This window comes from Hesperophylax consimilis, chromosome 8 (genome assembly GCF_061612785.1).
Source record: "Hesperophylax consimilis isolate HC1 chromosome 8, BYU_Hcon_1.0, whole genome shotgun sequence".
In the NCBI taxonomy this organism is placed as follows: domain Eukaryota; kingdom Metazoa; phylum Arthropoda; class Insecta; order Trichoptera; family Limnephilidae; genus Hesperophylax; species Hesperophylax consimilis.
The window spans coordinates 31,002,207-31,027,324 of record NC_142843.1 but is presented as its reverse complement, the minus strand read 5'-3'; the positions used below and the strand labels follow the sequence as shown (position 1 = coordinate 31,027,324).

The 25,118-nt window shown below is 34.8% G+C and overlaps 1 protein-coding gene across 1 annotated transcript in view; it reads right to left on the bottom strand.

The window, feature by feature from the left end:
• LOC149421874 (5-hydroxytryptamine receptor-like) overlaps nucleotides 1–25,118 on the bottom strand; it is a 186,402-nt gene that overhangs the window by 34,726 nt on the left and 126,558 nt on the right. The window contains exon 3 of the mRNA XM_089634123.1: nucleotides 9,907–10,150. Coding sequence (XP_089490249.1) covers nucleotides 9,907–10,150 — 244 coding nt within the window. The remainder of the gene's footprint in view (nucleotides 1–9,906; nucleotides 10,151–25,118) is intronic.

Below are 25,118 nucleotides of genomic sequence, written 5' to 3'. Positions count from 1 at the left end.
ATACCTAATACAACTTATAGAATTCAGTTGGGTGGTTTTAAAAAACGAGAAGTTACTTATTTTCAGTTAAATCCATTACAATTAAACTTTCGTTTTATTGATTTACTGTGTAAATAAAATTAACCCAATTCCCGACAGCAAATAGAATTAAAACTCAGCAGACTCATAGACTTGTTATCGATGACAATGCATTCTAACAACTTTTAGTAGCAATCACGCATACACACGCGGATAAATACCCATTTGTCTTTTGTAGCAATCACGCATGCACACGCGAACACATACCCATTTCTCTTTTGTAGCAATCAAACAAAAAATATGTAAATATATTTTTATAACATCTATTAAAAAATGTATTATTTACAGCACAAAAACTTTTTTTTATAGGTTGATTTTTATTAAACAAGCTGGCTATGGGAAGGGGTAACCATTGTAAATTACCGATAAAGATTTACAAGGGTTACATTACAGACAGAAGGGTTACATTACAGACAAAGATCACATTTCAGACAAGATTACAGACAAAGATTGTGATATAATTCAATCACAGAACAACTTCAATTAAAAAATATGTGTTCAAGAGTAATTTAGCAAGTAGTAAGGGTTTACATTGAGACTGCAAGGAGAGTTTTCAAGAATACTTTTCAGAAACTGGAAACTAAGACTAAATTCAACAAGTGAGAATTATTCTTTTTCTGTTTTTTTTCATTATTCTCTAAGGCATAAAAAACGTAAATAATAAATCAAACATTGTTCCGGAAGGTGGAAGTATTTGAAATGTGGATTGTGGATAGATATGGTAGATACTCTCATTACCGCCCTGGTGAAGACCACCGTTCAGAATAACACGTTGTTTGATAGCCGTACTTTTTGACTAGATCTGAATATCCAGGTAATTTCTTCCCAACCTTCCTCTAGATCATCTCTTTCCCCTTGCCAAGTCCTTCACCTTACTACATACCCTAATTGGGGATGCCATAGTGTAGTGTTTGGTGATTTAGGTTCGGGCAGGTTCGGGTTCTACCGAACATAACCGAACGCTACCAACGGCCTCCGATTATATTGTCGGGTCGCGAGGAGCTCATTCTAGCGCTGGATTCCTGGTCTGGTCTTTGTTACCCAGAGCCACGTAATTATTTACTTCCCATTGTCTTTATTATACCCTGTTTATCTCCTTTAACCATTTATTGTCACCTTGACAATAAAATCCCGGAGATTTTCGCAAGTCACTGGTGTGAAATAGATCGACTTGCCGGCAATCCGAAAAAACTGTTTCCGTATACTCCTTAAGCTGCGCCACTGTAACGTATCGTTGTTTTATAGGATAGAATACTGGGCCCTTAATCTCCAGTATTCTAACGAGGATAGGATCTGGTAATATATTGAATAGTCGTAGATTCTTATATACGGACGTTGTTTAATTCGGAATATAATAAACTGACAATACAAGTAACAAGTTGCCTAAAGGCCGTCTAGCGAGAGAATGAGCTCCTCGCGACCCGACAATATAATCGGAGGCCGTTGGTAGCGTTCGGTTATGTTCGGTAAATCACCAAACATTACAGATAGTCCCACCGTAGGGTTATTCGGTGTGATGTCGACACAAAAAATATGAATCCCAATTTATAAAAAATTACACATTTACCGTCAATAACGTTTGTCAATAAAACACTAGGCGACCCATATGTTGATAACACAATATAAAAGTAATGGGGCTTAAACATTGTTTTCCAGGGAATTCCACGATCTGTGCCTTTCTTACTTCTTACCAGTGCTTACAGTCCAAGGAAAAAACTCTAATCTGTTGTTTAAATTTCTTTTAAATGCTGGAGAGCGGCTCTAAGTCAAACACGAGGGTGGGTGGGGTTAGGGGGAGTTGGGAGGTTCTCTAGGGAGCGGCTAGCCCCCTCTTGAGAGAACAAACTCCAGAATTGCACCATTCAAAGTTAAGCAAAGAACTTTCCTACTACTGGAGCCTCGCGCGCTCCGTTCGGAGACGCTCTCAATAGATCTGGTAAAAAGGTTGTTCCTCTCTTGTTCTAAAGTTGAACGTAATATTTTGTTAGCTTCAAAAACGTAATGTAAACTTAAAAGATAAATTATCTCATTAATTCGTATTATTCTTCTTCTTGTGTCGTTTCTTATCTAATGTTGCCTATCATTTTCACCCTGGTAACTGTAGCCTAGAAGAACTCATCGAAACGGCAATAATACCGGCCATACAGGTTTCGAAGCGAAGGTCAGCTGTAATTTTCCACTAGGTCGATAATATTGTATTTGTCGGTTGTAATAAAGGAGTTTTATCTTTATTAACATATATTTGATTTAACAATACATTCCTTGCGTATTTTTGTTGTGTCTAGTCTAATGTCATATCTTATGTCAAATATTATGTCATGTATTATGTCTCGTATTATGTCATGTCTTATGTCATGTCTTATGTCATGTCTTATTGCATGTCTTATGTCATGTCTTACGTCATGTCTTGTTTCATGTCTTGTGTCATGTCTAATGTCATATCTTATGTCATGTCGTATGACATTTCAATTTCAGACTCAATTTTCAAGTTCTGTGAAAGTTCCATTTAAGTTCTGATCTTAGTTCAGTTCTTTAAAACAACTGGCCCATAATAAAATAATAACAGAACGTTCACAGAACTTTCATGGAACTTGAAGATTTACTTTGAAATTTTATGAATTATTAAAATTCTGTGAAACAATTGGCCCTTAGTCTTTTGCTCTAAACACTGTTCTTATACGAGAATGGTGTTATTCTATATTGCTTATATCATAAGTTGTCGTTTCGCTCTGCGAAACCGTTGTTAAACTTTAATAAATCATAAATTATATGGTGTTCCACAAACTAACCACAAAACTATGAACATATTATTTCTAAAATGATTAATAGAATAATGAAAGCTTCTCCCCACTCTCTATCAACACAAAAACGCTTTTCGTTACTCGTTTAAAACACACAATGTAGTCAAAGTAAATAATACGATATTATCTGGTTCGCTTTAAAGCACACAGAAGTCCTGAATAAAAACTGTACGGAGCCAATAAATAAAACATAATTTCATAGAAACCGTATGTAACAACTGAAAAAAAACGTAAATACACTAATCGTTTTAATGTAGAAAAGATTGCTCAGTTAATCGACGATGAAATAAAATAAACATTAACTCGTATCGCGCGGAAAGGGAGCGGACGGGGTGGGAAAGGAGTGCGGGGGAAGGGGACGCCACATTTTCCGGGCAGTGCTCTAATAAATTTAATAACTCAGAGACACAAAACTGCTCCGAACTTCCGTCCCCTTTCCTCGTGCAAAGTATCGCGTAGCCCCCTCTTTCTCCCGCATCTTGGCCAAGCTCTTACAAATAGGGACAATTATAATTATTTTGCTTCGAATAAGTTCGAGGAACTGCTAATAGAATATTAGCACGCATTGATACAGAGGCTAAAAGACCGCTCATCGGAATAAGTCAGACAGAAAATAACTAGTCTCGTACCTTAACACGAGTGGCGCCTGCTTCATACTAAATTTATTTATCAAATTCAAATTCAAATATATATCTTCAGACTTCTCTTTTTTAAATTCAAAAGTAAGTCTAAGGTCATGGTGTTTAAAAGAGAGAGTATGAAAACAGTGTGCAATATAGTTGTGAGTGATGAATCCTTGGAGCAGGCGAATGAGTTTGTGTATTTGGAAAGTATCTTAACTAGGAATGCGAAGGCTGAGAGAGATATTGAAAGAAGGATAAATGTAGGTAATTCCATTCGGAGGGCTGAACGCTGTTGCCGCTAGCAAAAAAATTTCCCAAAGAAGCGAAACTATCAGTCCACAATGGAGTGCAGGTATCTATCCTGATGTATGGCAGTTAAGCATGGAACTAGCAGAGGTAGTATGAAAGTAGACTGAATGCTGTAGAAATGAGATTCCTGACGCATACGTGTGGTAAAACCATTTATGATCGTATGAGAAATGTTGAGATCCGCAAAGAAAGCTAAATGAGTAAGATTAAGAAAAGGACACTTTGACGGTAAGTAGAGAGAATGAACTAACTTCTTTCGACTATTGTGTATAAGTTTAAGGTAAAAAATATCTATATATCTTTATACCTATTTAATTATTATTCTATCGTAGCACACCACACAAGCCGAGGGCCCATTATTTATCTGGTAATATTGGAAAATGTTAGAATATGTAATTAGTTAGGTACCTATTTGGGTTCGTGCGGTACAAATAATGAACATGTTATGTACGAGTATTTGCAACGGTCCAGATGTCTAAAATAACGCCTTTAGGGAAATCGGACAAACTTTGCTTCAGTAAAAAGTTTTGCTTGTTTTAGGGTTTATACCGCAATTTACGTCCCATAATGTACTTTTCTTTGAAAATTCTTGAACAAGCTTAGCCTAACGTGTTAATAATAGGTTTCACCTGTGTTAGCAAGCGCATGTTGGTGTATTTCTTAGAAGTTTGGAAAATTTATTTAACAATCTTACTAACTAATAATCATCACGTCATTTCTCCTCAGGGGTTAGCAGATAGGAATATTTACGATTTGGGAGGCGGGTATGGGTACCACCGCCCGGGGAACCATTTATTGGATAACCAACACCTCTGCAATAGTTCATTTCGCATGGTTCGCTACGTTTGGTAACTTAGCAAGGGTGCCCGGGTTCTTGAGATGAGGTTTATCTAGGTCTTGGCGGCGGATGTATTTGCCTATCTACTGCGTAGCGGGCCGGATCGGTAGAGATTAGCTGCGGGAGATATTTTGACCTCTCCAGCAGGACTCTCTTGACCCATTACTTATGTTCTCAAATACACTTTTTGAATAATCTGTCAATAAATAATCACTAATTGAACGGTTCATTTACAAGAATCTAACAATGATGTACATACCTACGACTTATTTTATTTCATTATGAAATTTTTAATTTTATTTCTCTGACCCCCATTTCAGCCTTTTACCGCCCCCTTGAAGCCTTTCACCGCCCCGTTTGTTCTCGATGCCACCACCGCCCTTGGACCTCGTAAAAACATTTGTTCAGTCATCAATATTAATAGGGATTTTTTTGGTTTATGGTGAACAGAGGAGTTATAATTTCAAAATCATTTGGTATTTATTTGTAAGTTCATAATTTTTTATATATATTGCAAAACTTTACTAAAAACTAAGAAACTAATTTAGAACTTTATTTAGGTTCCTACTTACGAAAAATTCAAATCGAAATAAACAAAAAAAATTATTGGGAATAAATTATACTTAAATACAGGGTTTTCCAATAAAATGTGTTATTTTCATATTCAATCGTAAAAGATCAATGGTTGCTTGTGTAACACGTAGCACCGTTTTGTTGAAAGTAAACTTTGTCCAGATTAATACCATCCAATTCCGGCCATGGAAAATCATTAATCATCTCTCGATAGCGCAATCTATTCAACTGTTGCTCCAGCCTCATTTTCGAAAAAGTAAGGTCTAATGACTTCGCCGGACCATAAACTGCACCAAACAGTCACACGTCGAGGATAGAGAGACTTTTCAACAATAACTCTTGGGTTTTCCGAGCCCCAGATGCGACAATTTTGCTTGTTGACGAAGCCACCGAGGTGGAAATGGGCCTCACCACTCAAGATGATTTGCATTTGATTCACTAAAGTGAATTTTCAGTAATTTTAATGCGTTGTTGAAGCGTGTATCGTTCCATTTTTATCAATGGCGTAGTTTCTACTTGTCAAATGTCAAAAAATGACAGCTTCAAATTCAAAAGTAACATCTACTGAAACAGCGGGCTATTAAAAATAACACCTCTTATTGGAAAACCCTATATTATTCTTGTTAAAACTGCACACAACATTTTAATTGTATTAATATTTATTTCACCACACTGAATATTATATTTTCTAAATCTCAAAGACACGTAATTTATTAGAGCAAAAATAAATTGTATAAGTAATGTCAATTGCACCCGCAATAAATTATTTTATATTTTCTTTCCCAGACGGTGCACGTTTTGCGTAGGTAGTTACCGTTTATTTATAGGTTAGGATTACTGTTTGCAACGACACCCAGAGTTACACGTGCATTATTTATTATTCACAAAACGGTCCCTTTTCCGTATTAAAGTGTACAATACACATACAGTATATGTACGACCCTTTGTGGTGGCGTTTTAGTTCTAATGGTTGATCGTTTACCCCGACCATAAAATCCATCAACGAAGAAATAATAAATTTTGCTCCAGCTCTTCTATGCAGGCTGTCAGAAGAGAAACAATGCAACGTTTTTTGTTATTCGCTTGTAGTTTCCTCTTAATTTTAAAAAGTCATCATATCCCAATCTGGAAATCGCGATAGGTAGGGTCAAAATCTGCCACAAAAAAGGCCACACATACGAAAAAAAATTCTTAACCCCTCAGGCATATTTGTTCGCTATTCGGGACAGCTCTTATGGTCTCATGGAAATCGCTGTGTCTCTCTTACTGTCATTGTTAGGATATGTGATCTAAGCGGTGTTAGAAAGAGAAAACACCACGCCTTATATTCAACTAATTAATTCTAGAAGTTAACCAAAAGTTAACCAAAAGTAACCATAGAAGAATTAAAATATACACATCTTTGAAATCAAAGGAAAAAAAAATTACACATTTTAAACATTTTTTTATTTGAAAATAAATTATTTATTTTTTCTTAATTAGTTTTATATGAAACAAAAAAGGAGGTGACGGTAATGTTTCTAAGAGATTCATACAAAAAAGTGTGTTTTCTTTATCAGTAATTTTAGTTCAGCGTTAAGTGAATAAAAGTAAGGTGAACCATTTTTCAATTTTTTTCATGTTTACATTTTAATATTTCAAAAATGATGTGATTATTTCTAATGTTTAAAATTGTTTTTCATAACTTTTCAAAAGCAGTTTTCAGTTTTCGGATACATTAAGAATCATTCCGTTTCTTTGGATTTTGTTGCAAAGCGGAAATACTCCAAACTTGACAGAATATTTATTTATTAATTAGTACCCCGCCATGCGTTGCTGTGGCTCAATCTGTGTGTGCAGATATAGTAACAATAGGGCGTCTTACAATTACGTCCAATAGATGGCACTGTTTAAAAAAAAGCGTGTTTGTCCAACGGATGGTGCTGTTTTTCAGCATAAGCATGTTTTCATCCGTTACAGGTGACATCTATATAATACAAGTGGATCCCCCGCAATACTTCGTTATTTCTAATGTTTACATAATATTATATATATTTATAATGTTTCTTTAAATATTTTAGATTTAAACACATTTAATTACAAACAAAACATTAATATTTTATGTGGACATTTCTGAATTCGTTTTTAATACGTACATTATTTTTTATTTCCTTATTTAATTCTGTTTTACTACATATGCCTGAAAGGTTAAATATTTGGTACTGGATTGATATTTGAAACACACATACACTAGTCCCAGAGAGAGGTCGTACGTGACGTCATCATTCTAGGAACTTCTGTCTTTTTCGTTTTCAAACAAGACGCTTGAGAAGTAAAAGGGCGTACGTCTCGCTGGGACTAATTTAATTAAATTATTTTCAATTGATTATATACGATTTCTGTATTTAATTTTAAAAGCCACCATAGACGAGCCTTTTCGCAAAAGTAAGAAGTGGCAAATACGTTTAATGTTTCCGAAGCATTCGTTACTAAGCTCCGCATTCACATCGTAGTGTAAGCCAAAACTCTAAATCTCGAGATAAAAATTCTTTCACATTATTTTCACCTAAGTAATGTAAAACTTTGCCAAACGTTAAATCATTATATAGTTAGGGGGTCGTTAGTTTTTTTTTTACATTTTATTTTTTACTTTTATGTGGTCGTGACACTAAAAAGGTTGAGAAACAGTGGGTTAAGTATTCAACATTGACAACTATTTATATCGCAGGAAAACTGTTTTCGTACTCTACTTTTCACAGAAATAATATATATATATATTGGTAGATCTTGAGATAATATATAGATGTAGATCTACAGATAATATATATAGATCTATATGTAGATCTTCCAAAGTCCAAAGGGTTCAAAATCTGCACCGCATTAACTTCATATAAACGTAACAAGCTTTAAGATTGTTCATTATCGCGCCCGCACCTTTCAATTCATGCATACAATTATTCAAGTACAGATTGAGTAACCACGGTAAAATTACACAGCCTTGCTTCGTCCTGTATTTCAATTAAGCTTTTATTTGTATACTGATGATGTGCCATGATACGTACCTTTACATTTAAAATTTAAAACTCTAAATTAAAACAGTATATTCAGATTATAGGGGGATTTATTTTGCGCCGGTATTCCCAATATATTGGCAAATCCACCTTTTGCAAAGTTAACAGTGCCGTGGTGTGGTCGTAATGTAACCGTAGATAATTCTATAATATATGTGAACAGTTTTCCAGTGCGAGCTCGTATTTAAAGCAACCAGATAAATTAACGAAATTATAAGTAAAACAGTGATCACTGGCGCCCGCACGAGAAAGGCGCAAAACTCCATTTAATCTACATAAAGTAAAGGCATTTAAGCGAGTAATAGTGGCGAAACTCAAATAGGGCTAAATTGCGGTTTTTTTATGTGTAGCCATTAATGCCACAATGAGACTTTTAAATTATAGTCGAGAGCACGAGAGGGAAGGATTCCCCCAGAAAAGGTTGAATCACTTGGTGCGAGTTTAGGCGGAAGTGGCCTCGGGGCCAAAAAAGGTGAGATGAGATGAGATGTTAGGTCGGAGGCAGCATCTAGCCGTGTGCCGAATAGCCGAACAGCCAGCACTATAGCCAATAGCCACAGTCAATAGCCACAGCCCGCAGGTTATAGCCACAGCTCACAGCTCTCTGCCCGGGAATATTGTATAATGTATCTCGGCGTTAATGAAATTTGTGAGGTAGTTAATGTACGCATTTCCTCTGCCGCTGCTATTGGCGGGCCATTAGCCCACCTTATATAATACATAATATACCTTTGGGATGCCCTTGTTAGCGATCAATACGGGTATATCAACTCGTCAAACGGTCAAATGATCGATTTGTCAACCGGTCGAACGGTCACACGGTCAGCTGGTATACCGATGAACCGATCTATCAATCAATCTATCAACCAGTCAGCAGGCTAACCGGTTAATTGGATATTATAGTTTAACAATATTTTAGTCAGTCGAACTCTCAAGTAGTCAAACGGCTCATTGGTTAATGATACAACGGTGTATTAGTCAATCAGACCTGTATTAGTACTGTACCGGTGTATTAGTCCCTGAACGTCCACATATGGGCAAGCCTACTAACCTTGGCATTTTTTCATCTATCCAGCGCGATGGCCAATAGATGTAGTGTGCTGGCCGTGCAGCAGAGCACTTCGCTGAACGTCTACATATCGCAATAGTCGGGGCCCAGATAATATTGCTATTTATGAATTGGGATTACCTATCCAGCGCGATGGCCACTAGATGTAGTGTGCTGGCCGTGCAGCAGAGCACTTCGCTGAACGTCTACATATCGCAATGGTCGGGACCCAGATAATATTGCTATTTATGAAGTGGGATTACCTATCCAGCGCGATGGCCACTAGATGCAGCAAAGCACGTTGCTGAACGTCCACATATCGCAACGCTCTGGGGCCCAGATAAACTTGCTATATATGAAGTGGGATTACCTATCCAGCGCGATGGCCACTAGATGCAGCAAAGCACGTCGCTGAACGTCCACATATCGCAACGCTCTGGGGCCCAGATAAACTTGCTATATATGAAGTGGAATTACCTATCCAGCGCGATGGCCACTAGATGCAGCAAAGCACGTCGCTGAATGTCTACATATCGCAATGGTCGGGGCCCAGATAAACTTGCTATATAGTATGAAGTGGGATTACCTATCCAGCGCGATGGCCACCAGATGCAGTATGCTGGCCGTACAGCAGAGCACGTCGCTGGATGTCCACATGTCACAGAGCTCGGGGCCCAGCGTCCAGCGCTGCGCCACCTCGTACACGGCACCCAGCGGCATGACCAGGCAGGCCACCAACAGGTCGGCCACCGCCAGCGACAGGATCAGGTGGTTGGCCACCTGCTGCAGGTGTCGCTCAAGCAGGATGGCCGCTATCACAAACACGTTCCCTGCAACAACATACACAAACCTTTAATTCACTCAAATTACGTGATATTATTTTTTAATAATAACAACTTTCTTTTGAATTTCTTCAACTTGCTTTGAAAAATCTCGAAATATTTTAGATCTCCCTATTTTCTTTACATATGCTGAAATTGTTATTACTACGACGAAGGAAATGGTTATAGAATATACTGAAATTAAATTTCTTTATTATTGTACGGTTGATACCGAAAAATTGTAACTAACATATTATTCCAAATAATATAATAGGATATTGGATATGTGCATAAAGACATATAATAAAATGAAAAGTACAACATTAGTCAATTAGTTCTCATTAGCTCAGTTAACATCAGTTTCTAACTAGACAGTGCCTAACAAAAATCAAAAAATACTTTGCAGAACTTAATAATTATGTTATTAAATTTAATTTTAATTAAGTTTAAAAAAAAATTAAATGGAGTTCTACGTATTAAACACAAAATGAATAAAAAGACAGTGCCTGTTTTAAGAAACTAATCATGGCTTTCATTTTAAAAATTAAATGGAGTTCTACGAATTAAACACAAAATCAATAAAAAGACAGTGCCTGTTTTAAGAAACTAATCATGGCTTTCATTTTAAAAATTAAATGGAGTTCTACGAATTAAACACAAAATCAATAAAAAGACAGTGCCTGTTTTAAGAAACTAATCATGGCTTTAATTTTTAAATTGCGTACCTAATTATGTTGTTGAGTTTCACAGTTAATAATGAACTCAATGTGTTATTGCGATTTTGTAATTGTCTTGAATAGGGAAATTGGGAATATTTATGTTTTGAGTTGTTCGTTATTGTAGTTTTCATGTTTGATTTGATGTTCTCTGTAATAGAGTCAGGGTCATATTATAAATAAATATACTATTTACTCTTTATCAACCGCGAGTCCCAGATACATCGGAAAGTGTACAGAGCAGCCAAGCCGAGGAGAGAATAATGAATCTTCACCCTATTTTTGTTCTTTATCAAAATAAATAGACCATTTGTTTTTACGAGGAAAAATCAGTGAAAATTATGAGAGACAAAACAGTTTGGCTGTCGACAGTCGACGGTGGGACATTCCTGAATAATCATTGAATATTAAATTTATCCGGCTCGACGGACCAACAGTAATAATCATAGCAGATGACCACTGGCGCTATCCATTCTCTTGCTTCAAGATAGTGGAAAAGGGTTTGATTTAGACCTTTTTAAGTTCATTGCATCCAAAAACATTCTTGGAAAATGATTGACATTTAAGTAATTCACCACTTTGATGTGAAAATTGAATGGCCGTATTAGTTTCGCACTAAATATAGTGACGATTATATAAAAGCAATTGAATTAACTTTTATAGTTGGAATATTAATAACCTAACATTAATTTATTATTATTCTTCTTCTGTTGAATGGAATGAACATTGGCCATTGGACACAGGTAGGATAGAAATAGAGTTCATAACTGCAGTGCTAACAACTTAACCTTTCAGTGACCAGAATATCATTTCACTCTTCGGCTCGCTTAATAAACAACTAAAAATAGTTATTACGACGACGCATATTCTGAAGTGACCACAAACAAAATTTGCTGGTCATGAGATGGTTGAAATTGCTCGTCTCGAGTTTTGGAAATGAATATTACAGGAGACGTTAAATATTAGGTTACAACGAAGACAATGATTAAATTATAACGAGATACATTAATCATCGTAAATTATGACAAGAAACATTTCATTTCGTTGTGATAACATACATCCATTTATTGTACACCTTAGCATAATATATCAGGATTCACAATGATAATAAAAATTGAATGGTATCAACTCCTATTATACGGAGGCTGAAGTAATGTTCGAGCACAAGCATAACACGAACATTGATAACTCGGCGTTTTCAGGCCTTTCCCCTTTCTTCTCGCTGGAGGACGGGAGTAGTGTGTAGTATAGGGGATTTGTCTCCAGAAGCGGTCCAGCTCCGAGAGCTCCACTACCCACTCCCCAACCACTTAACCACCCCCTTTCCAACCCAGTTTCCCACCCTATTCTGGTTCACGGTTCAGCGCACAATCAGTAAAGTAAAGTGATCAATAGATTAGCGAAAGAGTTTTTATACCTCATTTTAATTAGTCGGGAAGTTTTCCACTTACACAGTATGGAGCGGCGGATACCGGAGTTTATGGATGTGGGGGGAGGTGACAGGTGACGATGAGAGAGACGGCCGATCAAAGGAGTCCATCTCTTACCAAAACATCGGCTGAGTGTTTATGATAATATTATGTAAACACATACGCCGTTGTACCTCAAGTCATCGACACTTTCTGATAGAAATATCTACAATAATTCAACACTCGCTCTGTCGAGTAAACACGCGATCAGTTATTTACTCTGCAGAATTCATAAATAATTCTTTCATCAATATTATAGATCGTGGTTGCAACAAGACTTGGTGAGAAAGATTTTTTTTTGCGAGTATTTTGTTAATCCGTTTAAGAATAATTCAGAGACAAAAAAATAAAACGTTTTATTTCCCAGAAGAAGTCTAGAATGTTTTATTTCATATTATCTAACTAGAAGTGACTACTCGGCTTTGCCTGAGATTAAATCCTCTTTTTTAGAAATCCTTATCGAACAATTGAAAGATATGGAACAAACTATATTACGGAATCTTGTCTTATTTTGTTACAGATAAATAGATATTTCGAAGCTTAAAGCTTCGTATTTTGTGATGGAAACGCGAGCTGAAAAGAACCCATTGACCTGGAAATTTCAGACAGAAAAACTTTTTTAATGTGATTTCCGTACAAGAGTCCCAACTACACCCAACTGTCCGTAGCCAGTGGACTATGGCAACTCCAATTAGGCTATTTTGTGAGGATGATGGGTGTGGGGAAGGGAAGGAGATGAGTAGAAGTAAGATTAGTAATGATCGCTAATGAATAAATGACCTCGCCAAGATTTTGCTGCTTCTGGTAGCACACAAACAGAATTTCTTCTTTATACACAAGATACTCAAAAGAACTTGAAAGCGAGTCATAAAATTTATTAAATGACTTATAATGTGTTTTAGAAACGGCTTTTGATACTAATTAAAAAATATTTTGAAGTTCAGGAATAAATACTAAAACTTAAATAAATTAATTTGCCACATTATACAATAAAATCAAATCCGAAAAAAAGTTCGTAAGTAAGAGAGTTTATACATCAAACATTTTTTAGGAGCTTGATACTATAATATGTTCTGATTTTTTTATTGAGATACTCAAACAAGTGTTATGATTGGAGACAGCTTTAATCATGGTCCAAAGTAATACTTACATAATAATAATCTGTACACTGTCTGTGTCAATAAAACCCTTTTAATACCAGAGTTCTTTCTCAAATAGTCTCGTATATCTTTCACGAGCGATTCGAAAAATACGAAACAAATAGTCACGTATTTTGCGAATCTCCTGTGGAAAATATTCCTTACGGCGCCTATTTTTTTCTTCTAGGTTGCAATTCCATTTACAAATAAATAGTACTGCAAATATAGTGACCGATTCCGATTTTGCGGTGTTGCTTGTTCTGGGATCCATTATTTTTATTTTTTATTATTAATTTACTAATGCCCTTTTAAGGGACTTTTACATACAAATAATAAATATTGTATATTTATTTAGTACATATTTATTTTACATTACTAAAGTTCTTCAATAATGATCTTTTGTAATTGTTAAGTGGTAAATTAAAGATTTCCATTGACCCGGTTAATTAAGGATTCCCGGCCTCTTTGAGGATTCTGGGAAATGAGCAATGCATATTTATTTTGTTTGTTTCCTCCGATACTCATCTCACAAGGGAATTCGTGTATCGAGATGAGTAAATTATATATTTTATGGGTATACTTCTAGTTTTACGTAGTGGAATCCGAAAGCTAATCAATAATAGCAATTCTGGACTATCGAATGCATTATTTGGAATTTTACAAAGAAATACTATAATAAATAAATAGTATATGTTTTTTCTTAATAATAATAAAAGTCTTTTGATATACAGGATGTATCGGCACGTACCCGACAAACTTTTACCAGCTATTCCTTAGCACATTTGGAGTTTAAAATGTTATGGGCACTTTGCTGTCCGGTAACATTTTTTTTAATAAAAAATTTACTATTCATATTTTCACCACATGTCACCAAAGTTTTATCCTTTGTCAAAGTTTGAAAACCCATCTGGCAATATTTTGTTCGAGTTTCGTTGAATAATGTAAGTACGTACCTACGTTGGCGCGCTTTTACAATCACAACGAAATGGCACGGCACCATTCGTCTCATTTTTAGCTATTATTATTTAGTGTGTACGAAAGAGCGAGGACACTTTTTGACACACTTGCTAATAACAGCTGTTGAACACGAGAAACAATGCAAATGACAGTGACGGAGTGTGGATTTTTTTTATTTATTTTTTGTTTTTAATGGAAAAAAAATGTTACCGGACAGCAAAACGCCCATAACATTTTTTACTCCAAATGTGCTGAGGAATAGCTGGTTAAAGTTTGTCGGGTACTTGCCGATACACCCTGTATTATTAAATAATTAAAATCAAATTACAAATTTAAAAAAAAAAATTACAAGCAAACTTTTTATTTTATAATTAAGTTAGGTTATTATCTAAGGTGTTATCAAGCAGAAAATAGCATCTATATGTGAAAACAAAAGTGCGGTGTTGAAGGGGTAGTGAATTCGAGCTTGCCAGCAGATTGCAATCTCCGGCCTCTGGAGTCTAGAGGTTGGGGCGAGCGCAACTGACTAGCATTTCTAATTCAAGATGCTATTTGACGCGTACAATATTGTTAATTGCCCGCCGCTCTATAACTCAATACCAAACTTTAATATAATCCTCTGGGACTAGCACTGATTCTGAACAGAAAATCTTGTTGTTTAAGTTTGTATAAAAAATATTTTAAATAAAGATATTTTTTGTAAGAAAAATACACGAAATAATACAAAAAAATATAATATGTAGCAATGCAGGAGTTGGTTACGATTGATTACGATTAAAAATCTGGCACTTTTTCTATCATGGCTTTGATGTTGAGAGGTCGTTAAGCTTCCAGAGTGAAATAAACTCTCAGTATAGTCCTGATGAAAGACAACCCCGTTCATAATCGAAATGTTTCTTTAAATGGCATTAGCCGTGTTTGGTGATCAGATCTGAATGGCCTGGTACTTCCCCACCTTTCCCTTTTCCATCTCCTTCCATTCCCCACTACCTTTATCGTCGTGACATTGGGGACGGCGTAGTCCCTATGACTCCAGACGGTTCGAAGCATTTCGAATTAATGTGCGGTGTTAGCATAAAAGAGGTCATTTGAAGAGCAACGTCATTATTACCAGAGATGCTTCGGAGATTGTTGTTCTCCCACGCTTTAATACTCCATCATTTTATTTTTCTTGATTTTGCCTTTTTGTACTTGACGTTGAATTTTGTATAGCCAGCAATCAAAACAACTTTTTAACCATTTGACAGAATCAATAAAAACAATACTGTAGCATTAAGTGACGTCGAAATAAGTCGAAAAAGCTTTTCTGACACTTTGAAATCAAAACCATTCCGACCTTCAAAGTGTCAAACAATTACTGAAGTTGGATTCGATCTACGACATACGCGACGATTATTTGTAATTGCGCCTGAGAGAAATTCTGTTAACTCGCTGTCACAAGGTGAGACGGTGACTGGTATTTTATAAAACAAATCAAACTGAACATAATTTTTCCTTTGTATAGATGGAACATTCGAGTATGTAATGCAATATTTGTATTAATTTTTTTATCGATTTAAAGAGTAGTACGTACAAAGTTATAGGCGTATTCGACTCTACATCAATATCCCGAAATAAAGCATGCCAAGTATACACAAAAAATCTTTATTAGCTTTTCGTATTGTCAACAGAAAATCTCTTGTTTGTACTGACAACACATTAAAAAGTAGCTATACTTAGATCGTAGGAGTTCTTAGCGGCATTGATCCCCTTTGTTACATCGAAAAACTTGGCAGATAAGGCGGGCCTCTTCAAGAATCGCATTAACAAAACCCTTCTTTCAGCCCTTTCCAGAAACCCGCCTTACACTGTCGTATAACCAGTGGGGATATAATTCCCCTGGTTAGACACAGTACTGATCATAGTTTATATAAACAAAGGAGATGAGCCATGAACCATTATCAGCATAAAACCGCACGCACAAAAGTGGCGTCAACATATTTCACCTACTGCAAATTAAATATGTGCACCAAACGTATAACTTTTTTAGGCTCCAACTCTTTGATATTCCGTGCAATTTGATCGTAACTCAGCGACAATCGGCACGCTTCCAAGCTATATATTTAGGCCGAGCCTGAAGACAAATGTAGACAGCTTTTCATTACTCTAACCCACTAAAATTAAGGATTTTCCAATCATTGATTGTTTGGTATTGTGAAGAGAAAGAACATTGAATTTGGCAGTGAAACTCAAGAAACTCACTTATAAAAGCGAGGAACAAACACGTTTGATCTTGAATTAGCTAATAGATTCTCGGTATTCCAATGAGGAAACCATATTGTATATATCCACAGTAAAGTCAGATATTGAAAGCTATTCGAAAAAATTTTTTGTTTTACTCTATTCTTCATTCTTTTCACACTTCTGTCTTTCAATAGTTGATGCCAACCATAGACATGAGAAACCATAAAAATACCGATAAGGGTGAGGGAAACACACTATGATGCGAGGAGAGGAGAGGTATCGAAGGTGTCACCCTTTCAATGACTGGTCAATAAATAAATTCGACAGTTTACAGTCAACTCGCTTTGTACAATCACTTTTAAGACTTGGAAAATAAAATCTGCTTACTGGTCCTTTTACAACAGCGCTCAAATTTATAGCAGCAGTAATGAACGTCAATGCAGAATTCTAAATGTCACCAAAAAGTTCACCTTGTTTCCGAAATCGAATATTTTGTTATATTTGGTTAAACACTTTTAGAAATAAGTTATAATTTACTTACAGCATTAACGAACATGTGAATGCTGAGTGGACGCTTTATATGATAAATATCTTCGGTCGGTGGCCGAGTTGACATCGCGTTTGGGTCCCACCCAGGCATAGTATTTAGGGTTGTCACACAAAATCTACTTTCACAAAAACAAAACAATCATTTAATTTAATTATTTTATGTTAAGGCGATGCCATACGTAGTAATGCAAAATCATGTGTTTTCGGTTTGAAAATTTGGTCGGCTAGAAATGTTTCAGATGCTTTAATTAAATACTACGAGTATAATACATCTTGGCCTTTGAAATAATCGAGTATTTTTTAGATAAGTCTTTTTATAAGCCCAGAAAAAAATAATGTAAAGGCCTATGAAAACTGCTTTAAAGTTCAAAATCTCCTACTTACGAACCCATTTTCGGTTATGATTTTATTGTATAATGTGGCAAATTAAGTTATTTATAAAATGATCGAAAAAAAAAGAAATATTTATGCCTGAACATCCACAAAATAAAATAATAGGCACTTTTTGGCCATGTTTTTTTCTTGCATAAATCAAAACAGGCGGATGGTGTTGAATGGGAATTTAAACCTTATCGCCATCTACGTAAGGGTTTTTATTGATAGCGGCTCAATTTAAAATATTACACGACGTAGTGCATCGCCTTAAGTAATTTGATATACATAATGCAACGGTAAATTATTATTTGAGCCTAGTTGTAGTAGATATCGGAAATATCAGTATCGTCCTGATTGTTTGAATTAATTTTAATCGTGTTTAGTGACCAGATATTCTTAGCCAGGTACTTTTCACCACTACAGTCACACAACATGGCCGGTAGTGGTGATGATATAGTCCAAAACGACTAAAATATAATTAATTTATGTTTATCATTTCACGCATAATTTAATATAAATAATACGTAAACACCAAGCGCTTACCACAATTTTATAAAAAACTCAATTGTTTTGTATTTTTTAAAAGACTTTTAAATATACTTATGTTTCTTTACCTCCACCTATTGTGTCAGAAGGTCCAGGAAGAAAAATCGAAATAAATGGAATATTTCTGAACCTATCCGAAAACTGTTTTTGAAATGTCATAGAATAAGCTTTCAAATTTGATCATTGGATTTTTTTTAATCTTAAAATTTTGAATGCAAACATCATTTTTTTAAATCTTACACGTTACGTTTATTGTAACAAAAATTGCTGAAAACGAAAAAATATATAAATTTCTTATAAACTTTAATGTCATCTCACTATTTTGTCGTTTCATATTAAAATAATTCATAAAAAACTCATGAAGTCTCATAGGTTTTTTTTTAAATTGTGGACGGAACTTTTGGTTTCTTGAAAGTGCACATTTTGATTCTACTGTAGTTTATTTCTAGATTTGTAAATAAATGGTGATTTTTTTTCTTTTTAACACTGCTTAAATCATATTTTTCACCACACCAGTAAGGGAAATACAACGATTCTTGTGAGCAAACATCATATAACTTGTTCCCAAAAGTGAACAAGTTATATAAATAAATAAAAAAAAAAAAAATATTAAAACTAAGCAATATAAAGTATATTATACCACGGAGGAACATATATATATATGAAAGCAAAAGAAACAATTATCTGTGTAATTTATTAAAGTGCATGAGGCACATCCCTGATTCTGTAGTAATATATTTTATTAAAGTGCACAAGGCACATCCCTGGTTCTCTAGGAATATATTTGTATTTTTGTATCGCTATGTAACCCGCTATGATAGTCAGCTCGGTTAAAAACATACCTACATCCAGAAAAGTCTCACAATGAACGGCGCAACAAACTGTTACCTTACTTTAGCGAACTGTACTTTTCTGTGCAAGGTCTGGTTACTTGTCTGGCAATGTTCGCTTGCCCGCGGAAAATGTACAAATGATGTCGTATTTTATTCAAGATATGCTGGAACCCTCCTGGTGCCAAAATGATTGTCTGGTGGTTTGCCTCCAGCTCGTCAAAATGATTGTCTGGTGGTTTGCCTCCAGCTCGTCAAAATGATTGTCTGGTGGTTTGCCTCCAGCTCGTCAAAATGATACTCAGATTTTGTATAAGGGCATGCCTATTGTTTTTTAATGAACCAAAGAACCAAGTTCCTTCCATGCAACTCGATATTTCATTAACTTTTATTTCTTCAGCCGTAACATTATAACCTTTTCTTAGTCATCTCATCCACACTCGCCTCCCTTAAATTGGCATTATGTGACAGTTAAACTTTATCTCTCAACCTATTCCCACTTTCAAATGATAAATGATATTTATTTTATTATTCTTCTTTTTCATGGTCTAGTAAGATTCATATAACATTATTAGATAGGGGAAATTTAATGTGAGTACTATAAAGCACCAATCACCAAAAAATATTGATTAAATTTAAATTGGAAACTGAGAACTTGAAAGGAATTGGAAGTTCAATCGATTATATATTATAATTTAACGAGGAAATTTAATGATTAAACCGAAATTCTCAAAATTCAGCAGCATAATCACGAAAGAAAGGTGGGATAAATGTTTTTAAGTCTGTGAACAGATTGTACAGTTACCTTATATAAAATTAACATACAAGTACCGACAATTCTTGAAATGTCACATAGGTAGTTACGAAGGTATCTTGTCGTTGTCGAGTTATTTTACTGTGGTAGCATGCGTCTGCAAATTGGAGTGCTGCGTCAGACATTGTCTTCTTCATTTATAATGTTTTGTCTGCCTGAATCTTTTGAAAGATCCTAAGCCAGCCAAGAGCGAAAAACAAGCAGCTACTCGGAACTTTTCCGCACCATGCAACCCCCCACCTAAGTAGAGTGAAGACAAATTTTCAAGAATTTTGAATAACGTATAAGTACAACTTAGATAAATTACAAACCAAAGAGTACTGAAAAAGTTGAGACAATATTAATGAAATTGAAGATACCCTAGATCACAGTTGATTTTAAATTTGTAAGTTTTGGATCAGAGGTCAAAACCCGAACAGAAATATTCACGTGCTGAATTAAAATAAATTGAAATATGCTACATTCACTTTGTTGACTAGTAGAATATACCTTTAGTATTGCACTGGTAAAATTCCACCTAGCATTCAAATTGACAAATGACACATGAATCAGTGAATCCCCACTCTCTAAAAAGACATTCAGAATCGAAACATCTCTTGAAATAACTTTGATGACCAGATCTGATAAGCGGGTATTTCCCCACCTTCTTCTTCATCATGTTCCCCTGTCCACTCCCTTAGCCTACTTATATAACAGAAGAGATGTATAAGATTATTACTGATAGTCTTGTTCTCTCAAAACAGGAATATGAAGAAAGACAAAGTGTGAAATTCCTCTTTGAAATCAGAATTTTTATATTTGTAACTGCAATTGTCCGTTTGTAATATTCAAATCTGAAAGAGTCTTTCATCTGCTTAGAAAGAAAATAAGAAAAAAACATGACGCTTAATATTAGCATCTAAACACTTAACATACATTTCCAAATAATTATAATCTATTCTAAAAATATCAACCGAAAAACTTTACATGTTTGCGAAAGATTTGTCAAAGTTTGTGAATTTTTTATTAACTGTTTAAAAAAAAGTGGCAATAACCTTTATAATTTATCTGTGTAATTAAATATGATTTTTCAGTTTCGTATAAAGTGGTATTTTTACAGTTTACAAGAAAAAAACAATAGGTAAGCTACCAAACAATCTTAAAAACAGTCTTATCTATCTTCAAAATCAGATTTTTTATAATTCGAACTGAATTTGTCCGTTTGTAATATTCAAATCTGAAATAGTCCTTCATTTGCTTTCAAACCCAGTAATTTATTTTGATTTACATTAAAAAAAGCGTATCAATTAGATTCACAAATTTCTGAAAATGAAACCTAAATTTTTTCATACAATACGCACGGTGTGGCGAAAAGGTGTTTTTGCGAACATGGTCTGCAACTGTTTGGTATTTTTTCATGAAAATTTTTACAATCCTTCATGATAAATGTAGCATTAAAAAAAACAAAATTGGATTCCGTGGAACATTAAGGTTAAGGTAATGAAAATAAAACCAGGAACACGGAATTGTGTTACTTCAGTGATTTATAGGTGTACTATTAATAATTAAAAATATTTTAAGTTTTTCATCCTTTGTAATACTTTTGAGATTATGGTAGCACTAAAAAGTTTTTGAAATACTGAAAAAACATGAAACATTGAAATCCGGTAAATTTAATTATTTAAAAATAGTTTTATCCTTTTTTTTGTACATTATATTCTAAAGAAAGCAAAGGTAAAAATAGGCGAACAAAAATAAGACGTAGGTACTAAATTGAACGGAAACATCTCTCTCGGAAACAAAGCTGACTCTACAAAAAAACTATTTTTTATAATTTGTTCACCTTCTATTTCCCTAGATACTCGTGGGACGAAAATTAGACCATTCAAACACTCACCCTTTTCTCGTGAGGTCTTCAGGGAACCAAGGAAGAGTAGAAAAGAGATCTGATACCTCCATGAACTCTTCTCTTGAGTGGCCTTCAGGGAACCTAAAGGGAGTGGAGAGGAGAGATAAGGCTCTCTTCCTTCGTGTGGCTTTCAGGGAACAAATGAGAAGTGTACTCTTCTTTCGTGGGATCCTCTTAAAATCAAGGGGTAGTGGACTCTTTTTTCGTGGTGCCTTCAGAGAACCAACGGGGAGTGGACTCTTCCCCCAAGAGGGATGAAGCCCTCTTCCCTCGTGGGACATTTAGGGAACCAAAAAGGAGTGAGAAGAGAGATTAGGCCACCTCCGTAAACCTTTTCCTTCCAAATCAGATATCAGGCTCTCTTCCCTTGTGGGGCTTTCAGAAAACCAAGGAGGATTGGAGAGGAGAGATGAGACCTGGGAAGACACATTGTGGAACAAGAAGACATAGCCAAATATACTATGACAACCCTGGTGAACTTTATAAAAGGGACCGGGTGACTTTTAAAGGAACGAGGTAAAATGGTAGAGACAATCGGAATATGGCCTAAGTGCTTACGAGAACTATAGGTATGTAAACCGTCTCCGCTCTATAAATTAAAATAAAAATATTATTTTTTAATTCACTCTTTGTAAATTTTAATACTTGTAGAATTTAAAGTAAAAAAAAATGAATCATCAAAATAATAAAGAGGTATGTTAGATACCTAGATACTAAAAACAAAACTTGAGAAATATAAATTTGGTGTATTCAAATTTTATGTAATTTTACCCACTAAAATATTTTTAAAAAGAGACAGAGTATAGGAAAATATCTAACTAATGAAAATTAGTAGACATAAATAATAATAATCTACTTCACGGTACAGCTCTCTGAAGTCTCAAAAAAAATATCTCTCCAAAGGAGCAAAAAAACGTAACTTCCCGCAAATATCCGCAGCTGAAATATTGCAACCCGTTACCACAATAATTATAATAAGAGACGAGGCCTTCTTCCCTCGAGGGGCCTTCAGAGAACCTAGGGGGGGTGGACTCTCCCGTCATGGGGTTTTCAGAGAACCAAAGAGGAGTAGACTCCTCCGTCGCGGGACCTACGAGTGGCGAGGAAAGACGAAGCCTTCTTCCACCGTGGAGCCTTTGGGAAACCGAGGAGTGGAGAGTGGTAACGAGAGCTGAGGCCACCTCCATCAGGGCCTGTCATCTTTTGGGATGCTGTGTGGAAAATTTTTTAAGGAAAGAAAAATGAGGATTTTTTGGGAAGGTAAAAGATTTGAGGGTTGGGTAGGAATCTAGGGATAGTGTGTATAGGAATGACGGACATATATCCCACCACTGAGGCGCAAGGCGATGGGTCGAGAGACCAATTGGAGAAGTCAGAGGGTCTTCCCTTCAGTCCTCCTTTGTTCCTTGCTGGGGTGCTCTAGGAAACCAAACCAATATATAGAAAATATATAATAACTAATGTAGTAAGAGATTGCAATATTTCAGCTGCGGATATTTGCGGGAAGTTAGGTGTTTTTGCTCCTATCGAGATAATTTCTACTATTTATTTAATTTTATTTCAAGACTTCGGAGAGCTGTATCGTGAATATGGATTATTATTATTTATGTCTACTAACATTTATTATTTACATATTTTCCTATACTCTGTCTCTTTCCAAAAAGATTTTAGTAGGTACCTACTATAAAATTAAATAAAACACAACAATTTTAAATTACTAATGATTATTTTAGTACCTAGGTACCTACATATATTACTTTTTTCTAAAAATGTAACTATATAATTTTCCAAAGAGTGGATTAAAAAATTATAAAAAAACATTTTTTGTAGAGTCAGTTTTAGATGTTTCCTTTCAATTTAGTACCTACGCCTTTCTTATGCACCTATTTTTACCTTTGCTTCTCTATCCAGAATATATGTAAAAAAACTATTAAAATATTTTTTATGATTTCAGTGTTTCAGGATTTTTTTTCAGTATTTCAACCTTAATTTCAAAAACTTTTTAGTGCCACTATAATCTCAAACGTTTATTACAAATGATGAAAAACTTATAAAAAAATAAATTTTATTAATAATTTTCCTACAAATCACTAAAATAACACAATTTCGTGTTCCAGAATTTTTTCCATTACCTTAACCTTAATGTTAGGAATTTAAGTTTATGTTAGAGATTTATTTAGAAGAATTGTAAGAATTTTCATGAAAAAATACCAAACAGTTGCAGACCATGTTCGCAAAAACACCTTTTAGCAGATCTTCGCGGGTTTTAAATTCTCGTATTGTATGAAAAATTTCATGTTTTCAGAAATTTGTGAATCTAATTGATTCTCTATTTTTGAATGTAAACCAAAATTAATTACTGGTTTTGAAAGCAGATGAAAGACTCTCTCAGATTTGAATATTACAAACGGACAAATACAGTTACAAATATTAAAAAAAATCTGATTTAAAAGATAGAGGAATTTTTTACGATTGTTTGGTCACTTACCTTTATTTTTTTCTTGTAAAATGTAGAAATACCACATATAAATCTGAAAAATATATTTAATTATGCAAATGTATTATAGAGGTTATTGTCACTACACTTTTTTTAAATAATATATCAAAAAATCTTTAATCGCCCGCTAAGTTGTTTCCTTCTCACCCCCACCATACGAAAGAAGAAGAAGTACCCTATTGCATTATATGAGGATGTTCAAGTGTATATTATGAATGTGATTGCAATAAGAAATACGTAGGCTACAGATATACGTGCAGCCATCTAATATACCTGCTCACGTGCGTTACGTTTTCATACTGGTCGTCTTTTCACAAATATGGGGGACGTGGTCTAATTTGGTACCGGTTACTTTTATGAATATCTGTCTGGTAATTTTTTAAACAGTCTTTAATAATAAAAATATTAATAGTAATCTAAATCTAAATTAATAGTAACCTCGCTGAGTTGACATCGCTTTTGGGTCCCACCCAGGCGGAGTGTGTTCAATTCCTCGGTTGGCTAAGTCCTCCATCAGGAGATTTTCAAATATTGTCAGGTTATTCGTAACCCGGGAATATATTTTTCCTTTTTAAAAAATAATTATAATAATATTATTAAAGCTTTACAACGCTGCGCTAAATTGACAGCAACAGACCAGTGTGACTTGGAATCTTAGGAAAACGACGTCAAAGCTGAATACGGAATAAATTTATTAATTCCTTGAATAAGTGAAAGAGAGTTTGGTGGAGGCTTATCACTTGGGCTGGGGACTTGACCATCTACGGGTTTTATGGGTTGTATGGGGATTATTTACATGATAGAGTGCACAATACCTCCAGCAACCGTCCATATAATAATATTTAAATACGTACAAAACATTATATTTGTCAAAACGTTTTCAGTACAAATCGTTCTTACTTTAATGTAACATTACTGATGGAAATGATTTATCTGTTAAATAGAAATTAAAAATTTATGGTGCCATTGAAAAT